General features: G+C 34.2%; 1 protein-coding gene, 1 long non-coding RNA gene and 1 pseudogene across 5 annotated transcripts in view; 2 read left to right on the forward strand and 1 right to left on the reverse strand.

Moving 5' to 3' along the window:
* Positions 1-4,700: 4,700 nt before the first annotated feature.
* LOC148283006 (uncharacterized) lies at positions 4,701-5,751 on the forward strand (annotated as a pseudogene).
* A 3,411-nt stretch (positions 5,752-9,162) lies between these two features.
* On the reverse strand, positions 9,163-13,027 carry LOC148283007 (uncharacterized). Its single transcript, XR_015821953.1, has 3 exons — positions 12,656-13,027; positions 12,340-12,542; positions 9,163-9,959 (listed from the first exon to the last, which is right to left on the reverse strand). It is a non-coding gene; the product is annotated as an uncharacterized LOC148283007 (long non-coding RNA).
* Positions 13,028-14,213: 1,186 nt separating this feature from the next.
* The window catches only part of alpha-Spec (alpha spectrin), a 78,822-nt gene continuing 72,810 nt past the window's right edge, over positions 14,214-20,225 (forward strand). For all 4 annotated transcript variants that reach the window (XM_088224182.1, XM_088224183.1, XM_088224184.1 and 1 more), the window contains exons 1-2: positions 14,214-14,338; positions 19,120-19,271. In XM_088224182.1, the coding sequence (XP_088080308.1) occupies positions 19,197-19,271 (75 nt within the window). In that variant the 5' untranslated portion in view covers positions 14,214-14,338; positions 19,120-19,196. The remainder of the gene's footprint in view (positions 14,339-19,119; positions 19,272-20,225) is intronic.

Genomic DNA, 20,225 nt, shown 5'->3' on the forward strand with positions numbered 1-20,225 from the left:
AGTTTTTATAACTTATTTTATCACGCATTTTATTTGAAAATGAAAGGAGACACTCATAAATAACAATCAGCAGAATTTGTTCTAGATGATTCTTCAAGTTGTGACATGAAAGGTGACTAATCGTGGGTAGGTCTGTTGATTGTTTCATGAGCCGACAAGAGCCTCACAGTCAAGTTGAGACAGGCTCACTCTCAGTTCTCTCTCGCCTGACTGTGTTATATTATTTATTTTAATACCTTCTTTTCTTTTTCTCGCCTGTGATAATTATAGCAATGTCAAAAGAGTGTTGTGTGCTGTCATGCCAAGTATCCGGGGACCTTGTCAAATTACATTGCTTTCCCGAAAATGAGCCCGATGTCTTTAAAACCTGGGTTAGTAACATCAATAAATAAAGTCCTCCAAAACTACCAAGAGTGGCAGGCGGTTTTCTGTTGATGAGAAAATTTTGCCTCTTGCGCTGTTGAAAAACTCGCATAAGGGTTACCAACTCTTGCAGATTTTTTTTGCGTTGCCTTCAAGACGAACCTTATATAGGCTTCTTGAAGGATTCAATTTCCGAACAGGAATAAATGCAAACATAACAGCGTTTTAAAAAAATGCTGTTGGCTCTTGGCCTACTCATGACAGAATATGTAGCAAAGTGTTTGACTAGGTTTCGCTGTCACCATATCTATCTTTTGGTGCGGAAAATGAAGGGCTCCAAGGGCTTGTCGATTTTGTAATTGAGAAAAAAGACAGGTTTGTTTTTTTTTAATATTTAGTATTGCAAACAAATTATTTAGTTCCATTTGTAATGTCATAATTTTGAGAATACAACATTTTTTTTTATTTCAGATTTGCGGACCATGCACTGGTTTTTATAAGAGGGATTACGGGCCCTTGGAGCCAACCTATTGCTTACTATTTCTGTGAAGGGACAATTCCTGCCATTCGGTTAGTTAAAATTAGACTTCCATTTAGGAAAAAGGCAAAGTCACAAAATTCAATTTTATTTAAAGCAATTAAAAAGTATTACGAAATGGAAAAAAATATTTATGAAGAAAAAAACATATCAAAATTTAAAATAATGGTCAAGACATATGTGATAAACAATTTATAAATGAAATATATTTGCAATGTTATTATTAGAACACACATAACAATATGTATGATATGTGTGTGCCCTACTTTAAGATTTAAATAAAAAAAAATTAAAAAAATGTATTCGGGAAGTGTACGCCGCTGTTTCAGACACTGGTCAATATGTGACCAAGGTGCAACAAATGTTGTAGCACTTAAATATTTAAGAGAATAAACATGAAGAATGTTTTTGAGAAATGGGAAAGATTATTGGGATTGTTTTAGACTCAAAACTACTTTTTGAATCGCATATCAATAAAATTACCTCCAAAGCATTGAGCATGTTAGGTTTCATAATTCGAATGAGTAAACACTTTGATAATCCAAAGGCCCTTATTTCATTATATTATACATTTGTCAGAAGCCATTTGGAATACGCCTCTCAGATATGGAATCCCCAGTATGCCATATATATAAGTAGAATAGAAAATATTCAAAACAAATTTATAAAGTACCTTAAATACAAAACCGGTATTTCTTATGTATCTACTCTCACTGCCTCCACCTTCCATGGAATCATTTCTCTACAATACCGCAGAGTGTGTGCGGACCAACTACTGCTTTACAAAATTGTGACAGGAATGGTTGACTGTACAGAGCTGCTTGGTTTAATAACAATACATGTGCCAGCCAGGATTTGTAGACGGTACCACCTGTTTCATGTACCAACAAGTAAGACATCGTATGTTAAAAATGCTTTTTTTCGTAGAACTTTTTCAATGTACAATACAAAATTTAAAAATATAGATTATACAAACATCACTCTGTCAGATTTAAAATTTAAACTAAAAATGTGTTATGTAACTTAGTAGACATTATAATAATAAATATGTACATCTCCCCCCCCCCCCTCCTTATCCTCTCTTCAAGAATTTTTGTCCTTATCCCGCCCAATTTACAGTAACTTAATGTTCTTAAAATTAATATTTTAAAAATCTTTGATTATTGAGTACTTGAAAATAACATTTTTATATGTATAAATTGTTTGTATTTATTTGATATGTAATATATATATTCTTTACTAACTTTGTATACTATGTGGAAATCTGTTATTGGTTCTGAGTTTATACACTGTATCTGTTTGTTTACTAAAAATATGTATGTAGAACTGTTGATTTCCCTAATAAAATAAAAATATTATGGTAATAATTACTTTTAATATATTATTAAGATGAGTTCATAGGAATTTCCGCTTTCACCACAAAAATTTTGGGCCACCCTGAAAATGGATAATAGGGTATTATCACTTTTTTTTTTTTATTTTGGAAAAAAATAAAGAAAAAAATTACGATGGTGACTGTACAATTTTTTTTGTTTTTATGTCGAAACATTAATTTTTTAAAGCGATTTAAAAACGTGTATTTTGAATCGGCGCCAAAACGACCACTTGGATGGCGAATCGGCGTGTGACGTCACGCGTTACGATTCCAACTGACAGTTCAAATGAGTCCATACAAATTTATATAGCCGGCGTGTTGTTTATGTTGTGATCGATTGTTTTACACTTTTTTAACTAGTTAACGCGCGTAAAATGTCTTTAGTTATAAGATATAAGTACTGTTTAGTTCCGATGTGCAAAAACACTACGGTGAAGACGCCAAATAAAGCTTTTTTGGCCTTTCCCAATAATGAAAAAATGCGGAAAAAATGGTTAAACATTATGAAGAGAGATGTTAAAAAAAACAGACCAATATCATCCAACAGTCGTCTTTATTGTTGCGAAGATCATTTTGACGTGAGTACATACATGTGTTCTAACTTACAAACCCCTAAAATGTATTTTTATTAAGAATGTTTGTCTGTCTATTTATGTGTTTTGATCCTGACAGTTTGTTTGCAAACACTTAAAAGTTTCCCTTCAATGCAAATAAATCATTTACATTTTTTTACTCGAGTTATAGCTTAATTTTACTTTGTTATTTAGTTACTAAATTTATAATTATATTACAGCTTGAAGAAGATGCTATAAATTTTATGAGAGTTAAATTGATGGGCGGTACCTTTGTACTGAAGAAAAATATAATACCTCATAAATTTAATTGCCAAAAGAAAAGAATTTCCACTCCGAGGCAAACAGGATTGATACGGCAGCGTCAGGAAATTATTGCAAGTGCCATCAAAGAATTTACAGAGACTGAGCTAGAACCACAACCCTCAACTTCAGCAGAGGAGCAAGTTTCTGGGGAATTCAGTAGCGTCGCTACTCAAATTTCTCCAGTCAGAAGAATATTGGATAAAGCTGTCCAAGTATATATCAGGTGTCCGATTCGAAGTAAGGGAACTTCAAAAGTTTCGTCACAAAGCAATGCTGCTTGCTCACCAGTGAAATTACATAGTGCAAAGTTAACTGCGGGTTCCCAAGCTATTCATTCTCCCGTACCAATGAATCTCGATTCGTCAGAATCAGATTCTGATTATATCTATCCTCAAGAGAACGTTTTCCCGGATTCACCATTTAAAGATGGTGCTAGGAATCATTTCAATATGGCCATACAAAAGACCACTATTATGTCCCTTGAGATTAGTCCGAGACTATGCTTAGGTATCCCAAAAAAAATGTTTCATATTATTTCCCTACTAACAACTAACATACCCACCTCACATTAAAAAAAAATTAGACTAGATGATTCTTTTTCTATCCTTGCGTTACAATTTGGTGTGTCTATATCATCAGTGAGCAGAATATTTGTAAAAACTGCGCTACTTATTGATAAGTTTTTGAAGACCTTAATAATTTGGCCATCCTCTGAAAAAATAAGGCGGCACTTGCCTATTAGTTTTAGATCTAGGTATTCCAAAGTATGTTCGATAATTGACTGCTTCGAAATACAAATAAAGAAACCGAACAATCCAGTACACCAATCCTTATCCTGGTCGGAGTACAAGAGTTGCAATACTTTGAAATACCTAGTCTCATGCACTCCAGATGGATTAGTAAATTATATATCCTGCGGATATGGTGGGCGTGCCTCAGACGCTGTCATCATTGAGGATTGCGGTTATCTTGATATTATCAGATGAAATAGCTGGTGGAGAAATAATTTTTGTATGGCTACATAAGCTCTTTAACCTATGTTTAGAGGAGAAATACACTCCCCCTGATTGGAGGAGAGCTGTTGTTATGCCTCTATACAAGGGAAAAGGCTCTAGGGTGGACTGCGGAAACTATAGAGCTATCAGCCTTTTGAGCGCTGTTGGAAAGATTTATGGCAGAATACTGATTGAGAGAGTAAGAAAAGTGACTAAAGATAGAGTTTGGGATATACAAAGTGGATTTATGAGTGGAAGAGGATGCATGGATCAAATATTTGCTCTGCGAAATATGACAGAATGACCCAAACGTGATGGAAATTAGAATACTGTGATAATAAATATGCGAATAGACGATACTATTGAATTTTGTCGATAATAGTAAAAAATAGGCGATAGGTACTGTTGAATTGGATAGCATCGAACTATCGATAGTATCATGCTGCGATAGTATTAATGATTTTAAAGCCTACAATAGCGTCACGATATTTTATATTTCTTTATATTCTCACACCCACTCGAACCACTTAAATCTCAAATTATCGTTTTAAATTTTCAATATTTCAAGCATATCCGAAAAAACCGTCAGCACCATTACCAAAGAAGGCAAAGCTGCTGCTTCCACGTCGCAAAAAGTCAGTACACCGAGAAAAAAACGTGATCAAAAAAAGAAAATTGTATTGGATGATTTTGATTTGTGTGCAGTTAGAAATAAAATACATGAAATGTATACAGTCAGAAAGGAGGTGCCAACTTTGGGTAAGCTTTTAGCTGAACTAAAGAATGATATCAGTTTCCGAGGCGGTCGTACCACATTGTGGAAAATTATCCGTCAAATCGGATTTCGATTTAAAAAATGTGGGTCCAAGACAAAAGTACTCATAGAACGACATGACATTGTAGCTTCTTGATGAAACGTATATTCACGCTTCATATTCAGTAAAAAGATGCTGGCAATCTGAGAATGAAGAAGGTGCCGTGACCAGCGATTCTGCGGGTGCACGATGGATTATAGTTCATGCTGGTGGTGAAATGGGCTTCATACCAAACGCGCTCTTGATATTTAAGTATCAGTCTAAATCAGGTGACTATCATGATGACATGAACAGACCAAATTTTTTGAAATGGCTACAAGATAAACTCATACCAAATTTACCGCCCAATTCTTTGATAGTCATGGATAATGCTCCTTATCACACTGTGAAGTTAAATAAGGCACCAACATTAAGTTCCACCAAAGCAGATATGCAAACCTGGATAATAAATAAGGGATTATCTTATCTGCCTAACACGGTCAAAGCCCAACTTTATGAAATAATAAAAGAACACAAAGAAACTCCAATATATGAAGCTGATCAACTACTTGAAGCTTATGGTCACAAAGTAACTAGATTACCGCCTTATCACTGCGACTTGAACGCAATTGAATTTATGTGGAGTCTTGTGAAAAGGTGAGTAGCGAGCCAAAATGTGGGACAAGACACAAACAATATTGTCAAATTAACTGAAGAAGCTTTCCAATCGGTCACTACAGAAGAGTGGCAAAAACAATGTGAACATGTGCGCCACATAGAAGATAAGCTGTCTGAAAGAGATGGATGAATGGATGCTGAAATAGACAAGTTCATAATAGAATTAAATAATGAATCTGATACAGAATCTGACAGCAGTTCCGAAGACTCAAGTTCGACGGATAGTCTGCTATCCCCTTGGATCATTCGTATTAAAAATAAATAAAGTTATTATAATTTATTTATTTTTATTTATTTATTATTCACAATTTAACAATATTACAGTTACCAGTTATCAAAAAATAATAATAATATAATAAAGGTACTAGGAACGTCAACCCCGTTCGACATTGGCTTTCAGCGCGCTGCTTTGACTGTTGAAGTATGGGTGAACTGGTCAGATGAGTGCTGTGAGTAAGCTCAATATTTTTTAATGATAATAGTTTTTCAGATAATATTTTTTTAATGTGCAAGTAGTGAATCTTAGAAGGTGAATATGGCAACACAGCTCTAAAGTTAGCCAACATAACAACTAGAGGTAAAATAACTGTGAACAGACTGTAGATCTTATTGGTTTATTTATGGATAGAATCCTAGCGGCCATTTTGAGTATGTATTATCTAGTCTCTCATTGGACATTTAATTTTGCACTAAGACAGTTACAGGTCTAGCTCTTGCTATTGGCCACTCACACTGTCAAGAAAAATATTTTATCAATTAAATGCTATAAAAGCGAAAACTTAAACTTTAGAGGCCTTCTTACCTTCGGTTTGTGTTAATAGTTTAATCTCGTCGTATCGCGGACTTATTCCCGCTGAATAGTTTGGATTCCATCATGTTGAAGATGGACAAAATCCTATTCCTCCGAGAATTGCTAAGTGCAGAATTAATTAATTAAATACACTCAGTGAAAATATTATTAAATATTATTTTCTCAAGCAGCAATTCCTTACCTTCGATTCCGTCGCCTAAAGACTGGAATCAGGTAGTTTAATTATCGCTGTCTACTGGCAATAATATTTGTGAATGGGGTAAGTAAATCATTACCTCAACCACTAAACTCGAACGTCTAAATAAGAACCGGAGCGGTAAATTAATTGTATGGATAATTGGCGACGCGCAATCGTGCAAATAAATCCTTCAAAAAGTTACGAGTGGAAGAGCCAGTGCCCGGCCGTCTCCCAGACCTTGAAGACTACATAATCGACCTGGAGCCCTACCCCAGTTCTGGCCAGGAAACTGCAGTCAGCCGTGAGTCCTTTTTGTCTTCCAAATAATTTCTTATCTGGGCAATATGATTTGATAGTTTAGGTTAGCTTTGGCAATTATTTAGCTCGCAGGGATTGACCTCCCCGTCATGTATTCGTACACTTTATTATAACAGATGTAATCTTAAGCCTAATTTAGTTGTTTGCCTAAATATACGCGCTCCACCAGAGCTTATCTTAAATTGGATTTTTATTTCTTATTTACCATCTAATTGTTGTACCTCGGGCACGTGAAATCAGACCAGTGGGAAAGAAAGGCGGAATATGATGAAGGGGTCAGAAGCCACGCCCGTAGATATATCCAACGGAGCCTAAAGCCGAGGTCCACCTCTACAAACGGTGTGATCACGGCAGATAACAAGAGGATGAAAGGTGAGTTTCTGGCGCCTCCAAACCAGAACCAACCAGCTAAAGGTAACCCTGACAGAAAATTCATCCACCAGAGAAGGCAACGGGAAACCACTCTGGTCATCTTTTATATGAAAGTAGTAGGTTTTTATTAAAATATTATTTATTATTGTTTTTGTACATTTTCAAGAAACTTTGCCATACAACTCGCAGAACAAAAATAGTCGGCGATGTTCCTATTTGTGTGCCACAAACGACCCGACCTTTTGGTAAATCATAAGTTTCTAGTTCCTGGGCATACGCATGTGGAATGTAATGTAATTCATTCAATAATAGAGAAAAAAAAGATTTTTTTTACTCACTCCTAGGGACTGGTATAATCTTGTTCGCAGCTGCAGCAATAATGGTTTAATTGCTGTAAAGATCACGCAGCATACAGATTTTTATGATTCGTTACAGCTGCGAAAAGTTAACACAGGAGATAAATTCCTTTTTCATGATTTAAAGTGGTTTAAAGTTAACTCTAGAGAGCCAGGTGCTGTATCGTATAAACAATTCTGCATCATGAAGAACCATTTAGAATTTTATCTTACGCTAGGAGAGGAAGATATAATTTACCATTAGAACCCGACAAATTATATTCTGTTCCTTTGCCAATCAGCAAGGAAATAAAGGATCTTGCATTTGATAAATTCTGATTGTCGCAATTTTTATAAAAACTTGCCAGAGACTGGATGCTGCGACTGAATTGATTATTGATTAATGATTAACTGTATTGTTTTAATTTTTAATAATAATAATATACATGTGAATAAACTACGTCTTTATTTTTTAAACCACCTTTGTATTTTAAATAAACATATTCAGTAAGAAAATAAACTTGGTTTTTATTTATCGAGCCCCGCCTTAGTTTTGATTTTGAATAATTATGTTTTGTATGTAAATAAACTCTCTTTATATTTCTTAAACTGTTCCTCTGTTGCAGATTTTTAAATGACTAAACGCATCTCAAATTTTAAAAATAACATCAATAAATTTGTTCTCAACTTTCTTTGTCTAACAGTATGGAAATATAATGATCATAAAATCGGATTGTGGTCCAGTGGCCAGTGTTGTGGGATTACGGATCAAAGGTCTGAGTTTCACACCCGCTCTACCGCAACTTAATTTTTATTTTATAATAGTGAGTTATTTATATCATAAGAATGTAAATGTTTATTTTTCATTAAACAAAATAGTTTCAATTCCACAGGCTACTTGCGAATCATTATTTAAATATACTATTTTTCTGTTTACTTGCACAGAATGCACACTTATTACAGTGGGTTTACTGGTACTGCTGGGCATGAGTCCTTAATAATGTGACAAGAAAAATGTAAATGTTCACTGGGATTCAGTAATGATACATATACTTAAACTTAAGTATATCAGTAAGACAGCAAGGGGCAGAACCCTCGGGAGAAAGTACCAATATTCTTTGAGCCTCCAACATAGTTGAAGGTGAGCTTGAGAAAGAAAAGATACGTAGAAATGTAGAAAAATGAGTGTTTAGTGGAAGTATAACTCCAATTTAAGCAATAGCAAAACTAAAATGTATTTATGAATTTAGGCCTAAGTGATGTTTCGGAAAAAACTTAAAACCCACTTGTTCTCTAAATCATTTGAATAAATCCGTAGTATGTGACAACAAAATAAATTATTTTAATTAAATTACAAATTTAAAAGAATCACTATGTAAAGCGCCCTTGAGGTATTCTGTTACGAAAATGGCGCTGTATAAGTTATCCATAATAATAATAACTTTACTACGTATTTTACTGAATTTTCAAACGTTTTTTTACAATGCTTTTCACTATGTCTACTATCTTTATTATTGTTTCTATATATTGATTATTGTTTTTATATATTTTTTGGACTGGCTTAGAACGGGGTAAATAACCCTAGTTAGATAGTCAAAGCAACTTTGTATAATCTTATGTATATAATATGATTCTTAATCTTAGTGATGGGGGTCGGTACTATGCAACGACTGACGACACTGCGACCTGTGAAGATCTATTTTGACTGTATAATATGATAATAAATAAATAAAAAATAAACTATGGGTACGTTTTCGTGTCACAACTTTCTAAAATATTTTACTCTATAGGGCGCATCCATGTATTAATATGTCAATGCTTGGCGTATAATAATAGAAGATAGCAGTTAAAGAGAACAATATTTTACAATTTTTTTAAGTATTTTGTTTTCATGTTACATTTTTAATAAAACGAGGGTGTAGTAATATAAATAGCCAACAGTTTTTAACAACAATTTTTACACTAGGAAACCTATCCACTTTAGACTTATTTCACACAGTAATACATGGAATATATTCAGCGTGTAAAACGAAGTTCCAGTGTACTTTGACATTGAGTGTTTCAATACAAATTTAAAAATATAAATTATATTCTCATTCAGAACATAACTGTAGTAATGAGCATCATTAAAAATGAAAATAATCTTGGGAAGACATTTGGATACCTGTGAACTTCTTAGAATCTTGAGTTAGGATCAGTTTCCTCCGTGGATGTGAGAAACTAATCCCGATGAAGGATGGCATTAATCTTCGATGATATATTGGTGAGTGTAGACGCCACTGAGGAGTTTTCGGAACTTGTATAATATGCTGAGCAGACCAAAACTGTAAATTAAAAAGTGATAATAAATAACAAAGAAAAAACATTCATCTTTATATTTATTTTACTTTTTTTTAAAATACTAAATTTAAATCTACAAAAAAAGATAAACAATAGACAATTTTATTAAACAGAGTCATTGACACATTTATGATCAAGCGGTTACAAGAGAAGATCCCCAGCAGAATGCTCGTACGAGGTTTTCCTGTAATTTGAATTATTTAATACCAAAAACACATGCGACTTTCGCTAACAGATTTTTCTTTTGTGGCCCAAAGAGCGTTCAATGTCCTCGATGAACATATAAAGTTCTCCAAAACGAAAGCCATTTTCAGGAGAAGTGTACAAGTGTTTATCGCAGGAGGCTAAACTAGCAGCTCACAATGGAGTTCTAGTGCCAACTCTAATGTATGGGAGCGAAGTATGGAATCAGAAAAATGATGATGAAAGTAGGTTGAATGCTGTCGAAATGCGACCCCTCAGGCGAATGTGTGGTAAAACGATGTATGATAGGTGCACAAATGTCGAGATCCGTGAAGTGTGTAAGGCTGCGACATGCATTATCGACAGAATCAAGAAAGGGGTGCTGCGTTGGTTTGGACATGTAGAGCGAATGGACAGCGAAAGAACGGATAAAAGGATCTATGATGCGAATGTTGATGGATGCAGAAAATGAGGAAGACCGAGAAAGACATGGCACGATCAAGTCCATCAAATACTCGAAGATGGACATGTCAAAAGTAGGAATAATCGGCGTGCGTGCATGAGAAGATGTATGAATGTAGAGGAAGAGAGGTCTGTATGCATAGATAGTGATATGGCGTTCTATCCTCTCTACCTACCCTTACGGAGAAACGGCGTGATGGTTTGTTTGTTTGTGTACAAGTTTGGATTTTGTCTAAGGGAAGAGACCATTGCAGGAAACTGCTGCGAGACATTGTGAACGCTTCAATAATATGCATGCTTTCGCTTTCCATTATGCTGTATCCCAACAACACGGGGCTCTTGGCCTCATAGTGTTAGGGACACGATATATATCTTTATATGTCTGTCGGCCTCGTGGTGTAATGGTCACCGCGTTTGCCTACCATGCAAGAGGTCTTGAGTTTGATTCCCGACATGGTTGATATGAAATATTTATTTAAAAGGATGTTTTCACACTAGAATATTTCAACGTCCCTGGGCTGGTACCTGAAGCGGAAGACTGATCATCTTACTTTTATGTAAGATAAATTATCAAGATACGCTGCGATTGGTGTACCGATGCAGTGCCCTATGCATAAATAAAAGAATAACCTGCTCTCAGGGCCGTGGAGAAAGCTTTTGCTCTTATTGAGTATGTACTGATACATTTTAAAAATAGTCTTAATTACAAAACAACGTTGCGCCTGCAATATCCGTTAAGTGGCATTTAAAAAAAATTCAAGAGATAATTTAAAGAATGTACCTTTGAATAATGGATTATTTTTTACATATATTTTTATTAAATAACATAGGGAAAAATACGTAATTTTATTCTGTTGAAACAAAGTTGTGTAATCTGGATGAGAAATCAAAAATACTTTTAAAAAATAAAAATCACTTGACGGATTTTGAGGGGCAGCGACGAAATATAACAGACAAAAAAAACACCACGGCTTTAAAAAAAAATCGAGGACATCAGGAAAAGATCTAGACTATATGTACTGATTTACAAGTTGCTGCATGACTAATTAGTATTGTGATGGCTCAGCACAAGAGTCAAGAATGAGGTCAGAGTGGCTAATTTTCCTGTCAACTCCACCCCACCTAACTCAGCCCTGGGTGCAGCGTTTTCTTTTTTATTTATTTTTTTATTTGATCTTAAAATAGTACAAACATTAAAATATATGAATGCCCTAATATTAACTTAAATCTAATTATCATTAAACTCATTCAATGTCAATATTTCTAAACTATGCACACTAAATTTAGTAGTTGCAAGACGTGCTGGGATATTTATTTATTGTACAGCGCCCTTGAGGTGATTTTCACAAAAATGGCGCTAAATTATTCAAACATATATATACTTGAAACTTACATTCCATCACAACACTAAGGTGGTAATGAAAAAGATTGCAAAAATAAAACATTTTAAATTTTGGGAAAAACTAGAAGATTTGTGGATGTTCTTGCTAAATAACCTTTAATTTCGACAAACTCAAAATATTGTTTATTATTATCGGATTGTAGGCAATCAGCCTTCGAAGGTGCTCATGTATTTATTTAACGAGGGTTCAGAACAGGAGTCCTCCTTAAATAGGGCTCACATGAGGATAGGACCATAGGACCCTGCATCGAACCTATTGTCTTCGAGTGAAAATTAATTTAGTCTCTTTGGAAAAAATAATGATAGAGAGTACTCACTCTGTAAGTTTATGAACGCCTACTGGCGATCTTTTTCGACGATTATGCGCGACGAAAGTGTATGTCATTTTACTGCATACTTCGGTTCTTGTATTTGACGCCTTTGACGGTTGACATAACAAATGTCAGCGTCATTAGCTAAATAGTGGATGACCCCCGGAGATTATGGTCCAAAACGGACCGTTCGATGGAATCATTTAAATCTGAAAACAAAAGCACTTGAAATGCGCTGGATGAAATGAAAGCGAAATAATCCAAAAACGGATATTTTTTTTAAATTTTTACACTGATGGAATGTCGAACTGGTTTTACTTACTTATGATTATGATGGCTTTATTTCTTTATTCTTATTGAGGCCTTCTACCAGAACATGATAATGTGCCAGTTGAAATTGGTTGTGATGACGATGATGAACTTTTATGCATGTTCGTTTAAATTTGAAACTTGATACGGTTTGAAAATATGGAAATTGAAACCGCATGAAACCGACATAATATGTATCGGGTATCGGGCTCGAAGCGCAAACAAAAACCCAAAGAACCTTGCTCTGTGCTTTCACAAATTCCTGCTTTTTGCTTTATGTTTTATAACTTATAACAGTAGAAGAGTATATATCTTTAGTCTGTGAATGTGTGAATATAATAAGCGCCCCCGCCACCCGCCACCAAAGATCGAATTGGACCAGAGTGACCAGGGCACAAATTAGACCAGAGACAACGAGCAGCACCTGTTGCAACCAGTGTTGCAAACTTGCATCAAGCTGTATTCGGTAGAATAAAAAAATCGGTAGGTCCAAGGACTTTTGGTCATACGGTCGGAAAGAGAAGGGGGGGGGGGGGGAATAATAAAAAATTCTACCTTTTTTCATTGCAAAATTTTGCTAAATATGCAAGATTCGATATCCAATGAGACAATATAATTTAATGTATTTTTTCTTCAACTTGATTGTTCTGCCCTGTAATTTACTACTTTAACTGGGCGTCTTGCCTTGTTGCGATGCAAAAATAAATACAAAATTCGATGCTGCCCTTATTATTTTTATCAGTAGAATTTCGATAGATCGATTGATTCCTTCCTAAATCAGTAGATCAACCGAACAATCGACAGTGTTGGCAACGCTGTGCCAGGTCTTGCGAACTTGTTAAAGTTTGTTTCCACACAGGATGTTCCAAAACCGACGTATTCCCTTTGAGGGCTGAATGCCAGTTCATGATTCATATGATGGTCTAGAAAACAAAGTACTCATTACAGAATTTGTGATTTTTCAAGAGAGCAGTTTAAATAAGCTTGACAAATTGCTTTTTAATTTTGTTTTCCTTACTTATTTTGAATATGCAAATACGATTTAGGAATAAGACATGAAAAACGGCATTTCAGTGAGTGAAAATGATAGAAGACATGCTCATTTTAAAGTTTTCTATGCAAAGACGGAGTGGTGTAGCGTTACCTATTGCTACCGTAGAGTTGTTTGTTATGAAATTGAAATTTTGAACAAACAATTGTTTTGATTTTAAAAAGTTAACTTCAATGGATAATCAAATAATTTTTACTATTGAATAGCTCATATTATCCATTATCAAATAATCGACTTTGTAAGACAGGCGCCGTAGCACAGTTGGTTAAACGACCAACTGTGAAATTGGCGACGCGGGTTCGATTCCCGCCAGTTCCAAGAAAAAAATACTAAAAAGACTTTTTCTCAATTGGTCTGAAAATTTTGGTGTCTTGTTCATAACTTCCTTGCGTATCCTTTTTTTCCTACCTGCTAACAAGCCTCTGGAATAGAAGAAAAAAAAAAGCTTAATCGATTCTGCGCATCACTATGTTACCGTTTATGGTTTGTGGTGGCATTACCTTTCATCTGTGGTTTCGATTCCATAGATTTGTAGTGAGTGTGAGCGAACGAGTGTGATAGTGCCGTCATTTGCAGTTTTATTTTATTAAACCGTTTAAACATTGTGAATTCTATTTATTGGAACAATTCGAGTAATTTTTTGAAGTGAGTGATTTTATCAGCATATAATTTGCTATCGAAATAATTTATGTTTTCAGTGTTCTTTATTCGTTTAAATTTGTCCGCCACGGCTTGTTTCCTTTATTAATTTATCATGCCACACCCCACTGCTCTTACGTTATTTAAGTCTTTCTAAGTATTTTTATCACACAGAATGTGGTTGAATGATTCTTTTTTGGAGTTAGCGGTTTGCTTACTTGCAATTTTGTAGTTGGGAAGTAAATATAGAAAATTTATCAACGGTGACAGGGCGGCCGCCATGTACAAATATTTGGTGCATTACATCATTTGACATAAAAAGGATGTACACACTTAACGGCCGTCAGTTGGAAACATGTCACTTTGTATTCATTTTGATGTTATCGGTTATAGTACTTCGCTACGTACGCTTCGAATTATTAAGCAAAGCTTAGTAGTTCTATATTTATCTTAAATTATCGGAATTTTAAAATATTTTTTTGTTATCTTATCAGATAGGCGTTGCTAACTCTGTTCGTGGTTATTATTTTACAGAACTGATTTTATTAACTGTGTATTTTTTTGTATTCGTGTTTTAAACACAATTCATTTTAAACTTTTGCGCAAATCCAAACATTCTAAAATACATATTTTTAGGCTATCGCAAAATATTTCGCTTTCTAAAACCATTTAAAATGTCATAGAAAAAGACGAATGTTTTAATTAAAGTAGGCATATTTCTACTTTTAAAAACTTTGAAAAACACTCAATAAAAAGTAAGTACCCACTTATTGATTGACCTAGTTGCACTTGTGATAAATACAGTCAAACTTGGTTATCACGAGGAAGATGGGACTGCTCATTATTAATTAATAATAATAATAAATTTGGCTGATTTATATCGCGCCATGTTTGTTGAAAATCACCTCAAGGGCGCTTTACAATTGTATACTTAAACTCACATTCTAAGTAAGCCAAAGTGACATTTTATATTTATTAATTTAAAATTAAGGGTATGATAAACTAAAGAAGTGAGGTTTTAGTTGGGATCTGAACTGACTGGGACTTTCGGTGATTCGTAAGTTTGAAGGCAATTGGTTCCAGGCAGAGTGGCCGGCAACGGCGAAAGCACGATCTCCGAATCTAGTGTTAGGGCAGCGCCAGATTTCGGCAAGTTTACCTCTGCCTGAATCAAATGCTGACCTAAGAGTAGATTTTCTTCGACATGTATTTTCCCTAATACAGAGGTCCGATAGGTATCTTGGAGCCATTTGAATACTGTCCAGCAAAGCTTGTATTTTATTCTCTCTTCATAGGAGATAACCATAAACTAAGATGTCAACTAATGTTTACTCAATATGTCTCTTTTTTGGGTGATACCGTGTGTGTTGGATTTGTTCCAAATGTTGGTACATCTGAGATCTCGCTATTTCCGTCAGCGCTATAACCAAGTTGGACTGTTTATAATATTTAATTATTAAAAAATCTTTTTGACTTATTTTCAATTTTTTGATTTACATTTTTTTACATACCAGCTGAACCCGGCCACGCTTCGCTGAGGCTTTGTCTGATATTAATTATTAGAGGAGTAAATAAAAATAGTCTACCAAACTAAACATTTACCGAGAAAACACATTGCTTAATTTAATATCTTTATTTGCGTTGCTGTGACTATGCTGTAGAATATAAAGAGAGAAAATTGTAACTTTGGCTAAAATTGATAAAATGGCAGCACTGTGTAGAAGTGTCATTCAGCAGTACTTGTCAACTATGACAAATTATGAGTCAATTTAAAACGCATAGAATGTTCCGTTTCTGTTGGAACTTTTGAATTAAAAGAAACTCTATTCTGCTAAAATGCAATGAAATGTGGCCACAAACATACGGAACCTAAATTTATATGTATATATATACACTGGATGTTCATTAAACCCTGTCACATCCGAAACCTCGATGATCAGTATGAGCAAGAAGACATATTGGCACATTAAAATAAATTTTTAGAACGAATAAAGTTTCAAAAAATAAAAAAACAAATGGTTGCTAAGTTCTGCAGGAGAGAAACGAGGAGGGGGGAGTCTGACACACCGTTAACCGCGCGGCCGCGCCCCCCTCGCTTCTCCCCTGCAGAAGTTACCAACCATTTATTCTTTTTAATATTTTGTTTTTACAAATTTTCTTCGTTCTAAATATTTTTTTTAATATGTCTTGTTGCCCATACTGATCATCGTGGTTTCGGGTGTGACAGGGTTTCAAGAACACCCTGTATAGATATAACTATATTTATTAAATTTTAAAAAATCCCACATAGGCATTAGCCTGTAATGTTGCGATTTACAACATTGGCTATTTTAGATACAAGACAATTTTTTAAAATTATAATAAAACGTTTGGCTTCTCTGCACTTGTCAAATTAGTAACGACATAATCAGGAGAGAGGTCACTGTAAATCAACCTCCATTATGTTATGCATTTGTGGTGTATACACATAGACATACACACCCGGACACACACACGCACCCGAGGTCAAGCCCTCCTATTCACAGCGGTAGCAGATGTGTTCACCAATACATGCACAATTCCTTTTAACACCACTACAATCATTTCATTCCTCTATTTTACAAATCAAAACTGATTAATAAACAAATAGTTTTTTTTAAGTGTATTTGTTATATTAGTTTTCATTACTCATTAGTAAATAAACTAATATCTGGTTTGTTATTATACTCTATATCAGGGGTTAGTCAGTGAGAGCCACATTATGGGATTTCACATACATCCACATAGAGCCACACCGTAATCACATTCTCACGCAGTATAAAATACACAAATTTGAATTTATTTATATATCCTTCACAAATTGCTGTATGAATTATAAAAATGAGAATTAAAACACAAAATATTATAATGATAATTAAACAACTTTGTTTTTAACAATGTTTTGAGTATGTCCAAATGCTTGCAGACTGGCTGGATTTTCCCCCTAGGGAGTTGTTCATATTTAAATTGTATATATTTACTGTGAGAAAAATTGCATATATTTATTTAACCCTCCCTCCCCGGTGATGTGTAGCTAGTACACATTGCGTCTAATAACTATAATATCTTTATAAATATTGGGTTTAGATCTTCAGTATTCCTCCATTACACATTTACGTATCAACTGAAATAATTTGTTATTAAATAATATGTACTTATTAGGCACAAAAAAAGCATTTTATCGGAAATCGGGGATAAATTACAAATATCATCAAAAGTATACTCTCAGTCAGTCACGTAGTCCAGTACTATATAGCTACTCGGTAGCTCTCGGGAAGTTGGCGCGGGTGCACGTTTCGCCCGAATTGTTAGCGATACCCAATGGTTTTTTCATGTTTTCAGCAGTTAGATTTGAAATATTATCATCTTTGCATTAAATTATGGTTAATCAAAGCCATTCCCTATAAATATTTCATTTTTCCATTTTTAAATCTCTTATTTTATTAATGTGTAGTGACTACACAGCACCGTAATTCGAGGGTGTTTTTAGGACAGTAAGGGAAAGGTTAAATAAGTTTAATAGATATAAATATTTTTTTTTTAAATGTTGCTACACTTTGACCTTTAATTTAAATAAGATAATTGAATTCCTTTTTTACTATCTATTAAGAACACTGGCCATTTTATGCTTTGGAATGCTCATACACTTAGAGTATACATAACTAGTGGCATATATAGCAGGGGCGAACTGTGTATAGAAGCGATTATGCGCAGCTTACCATTATATTTGACTAACCATAATAATGTTTTATTGTAACTTTATTTACAGAAAACAAATAAATAATTAACATTTATTTTAAATCATTTCCACCGTTTGTATTTTTATCCTAATATAAATATAAATTTTAATAAAGCGCGCTCAGCGCCTGCAGTGAGCCAAAAAACTAGCCGATTATTCCAGCTTATTTTTTCATACAAATTAGTATACTATATTTTGAATGTATTAACCTCAGTGCGGGTTTTTTCTCCTAGATTAAACTTGCATATTACACAAATTATTTGAAGATTCTTGATTTGGAAAACAGTATTTCAAACATTGTTTCTTAAGGACTATTTTTCTTTGAGATGGTACTTTTGACATAAGACCATAATTACTTTCATGCGTCATACTGCAGGACATATAGCGCTCCACGCTGCTGTTTTTAGCACTATTAATTACTAGAACAATGCGGCCAGTTAACATTTCAATTGAATACCTAATATCGACTGAATTCATAGTGGTATTTTTCAATGAAGTATATATTAAAGTAATGGATAATATATCTATATAATATAATATATCACGAAGTTACATCGTTTGAGTTGATTTCATGGATAAGAGTTGTTGTATCTCACACAGAACCACAGAAAAATATCAATTTATAGTATATATTACTTACATTATATTATGTACCTTCTATGTAGGTACAAATATATGATATTTTTTTATAGCTTACCTGTAAATAAAATCACCATTCGCCACTGATATATAGAGGGTGATCACTTTATTGTACTCTGATAATTTTTTACGTTTTAATGGTTTATTGCAGCGATTCCTAAAAGGTGTTCCGCAGAACCCCGGGGTGCAGTGGAAGGGTCACAAGTTTTCTGAGAGTTGGGGCTTATAATCGTAGTAAACAGGCTATCGACGCCGCAACAGTTCAGAATCCCTTTTAAGAAATATTTCCTTTTAAACCATGCTGTGTGTTTGAATTTGAATGCCTAGCAATAGTGATCAGTAATTTGATACAGTATTGGTAATACAATCCCCTTTCTATATCTCATTTCAGGTTGCACCGAGGGATACCGGTGCTGAGTAGGTTGCATTACGCAGGTTTAGTCAGCGTGCAATTACTGTAGCTTCGTCATGGAGCAAATCCCACCACCCAAGGAGGTGAAGATCCTGGAGACGGCTGAGGACATCCAAGAGAGACGTGAACAGGTATGGCCATATGGACCCACGCCCCCTTGGAAAAAATCATGTTATATTTCAAATAAATGAAACAGAAAAATATAATAGGGAAATATCACATACTACGATTACCGATAAAAATATATTAAATGGATTTAGAATAATTAATTGTATTTTCAAAATCAATATGGATATTGTAGAGAATTGTTTTCATATATAAATGTAAAAAAGAAATTCAATAAAAATATGTTGGTAGAAAAACGCGACGTGTTGGCCTTGGTTGTTGTGATGTCAAGATTCATGAAATTGTTCTACACACATTTCAATGGCAGGAACAAATAAACATGATCGTGACGTATTAGGGGCGTGGCCAATGGAATGACCATTTTTGCAGAAACTTAAAATTACAAATTTAAAAGTATTTTTTGTGCTACTAATAATTAGCAAAAAAAAAACATTTTTAGTGGACAGTATTTTATAGACTTTTATTACTTTAAAAATGTAAAAAAAACGTGATATTTCCCCATTGTAATTTTTTTAGTTGCGGGTAACAGAATACCACCGTACTTCAAATATTAAACAATAGAATATATAAAAATAATTATTTCTACAATTTAAAAAAAAAAATTGCCACCTACTATTTTTATTATGATGCGACAAAATTAGATTGTGTAAATACTGATTACTGGTATCGCGACACTCTGGGGTGTCGCGATACACTGACTAAGGGGGTTGCGGGCACAAGCGAGGCAAAAGTAAAATATAAGGGATGCAAAACTGGCAGAAGTGGTCCAGCTATTCTTTTTACTCGTAAGGGGGGTCGCATATTCAAGGTGGTACCATGTATTTATGTATAAATAAATAAAATAAAAATTAGTAAGCAGCCAAACCAATTTTGAAATATCTGCCCCTCTACAATATCAATGTGAATGTATAAATGTATATAATGATATTTTTATTTTTTGAATTTTTAAAATATAAATA

Source organism: Micrasema longulum, unplaced genomic scaffold, assembly GCF_059751315.1.
Source record: "Micrasema longulum isolate JH-2025_06_02 unplaced genomic scaffold, ASM5975131v1 h1tg000271l, whole genome shotgun sequence".
Taxonomy (NCBI): Eukaryota; Metazoa; Arthropoda; class Insecta; order Trichoptera; family Brachycentridae; genus Micrasema; species Micrasema longulum.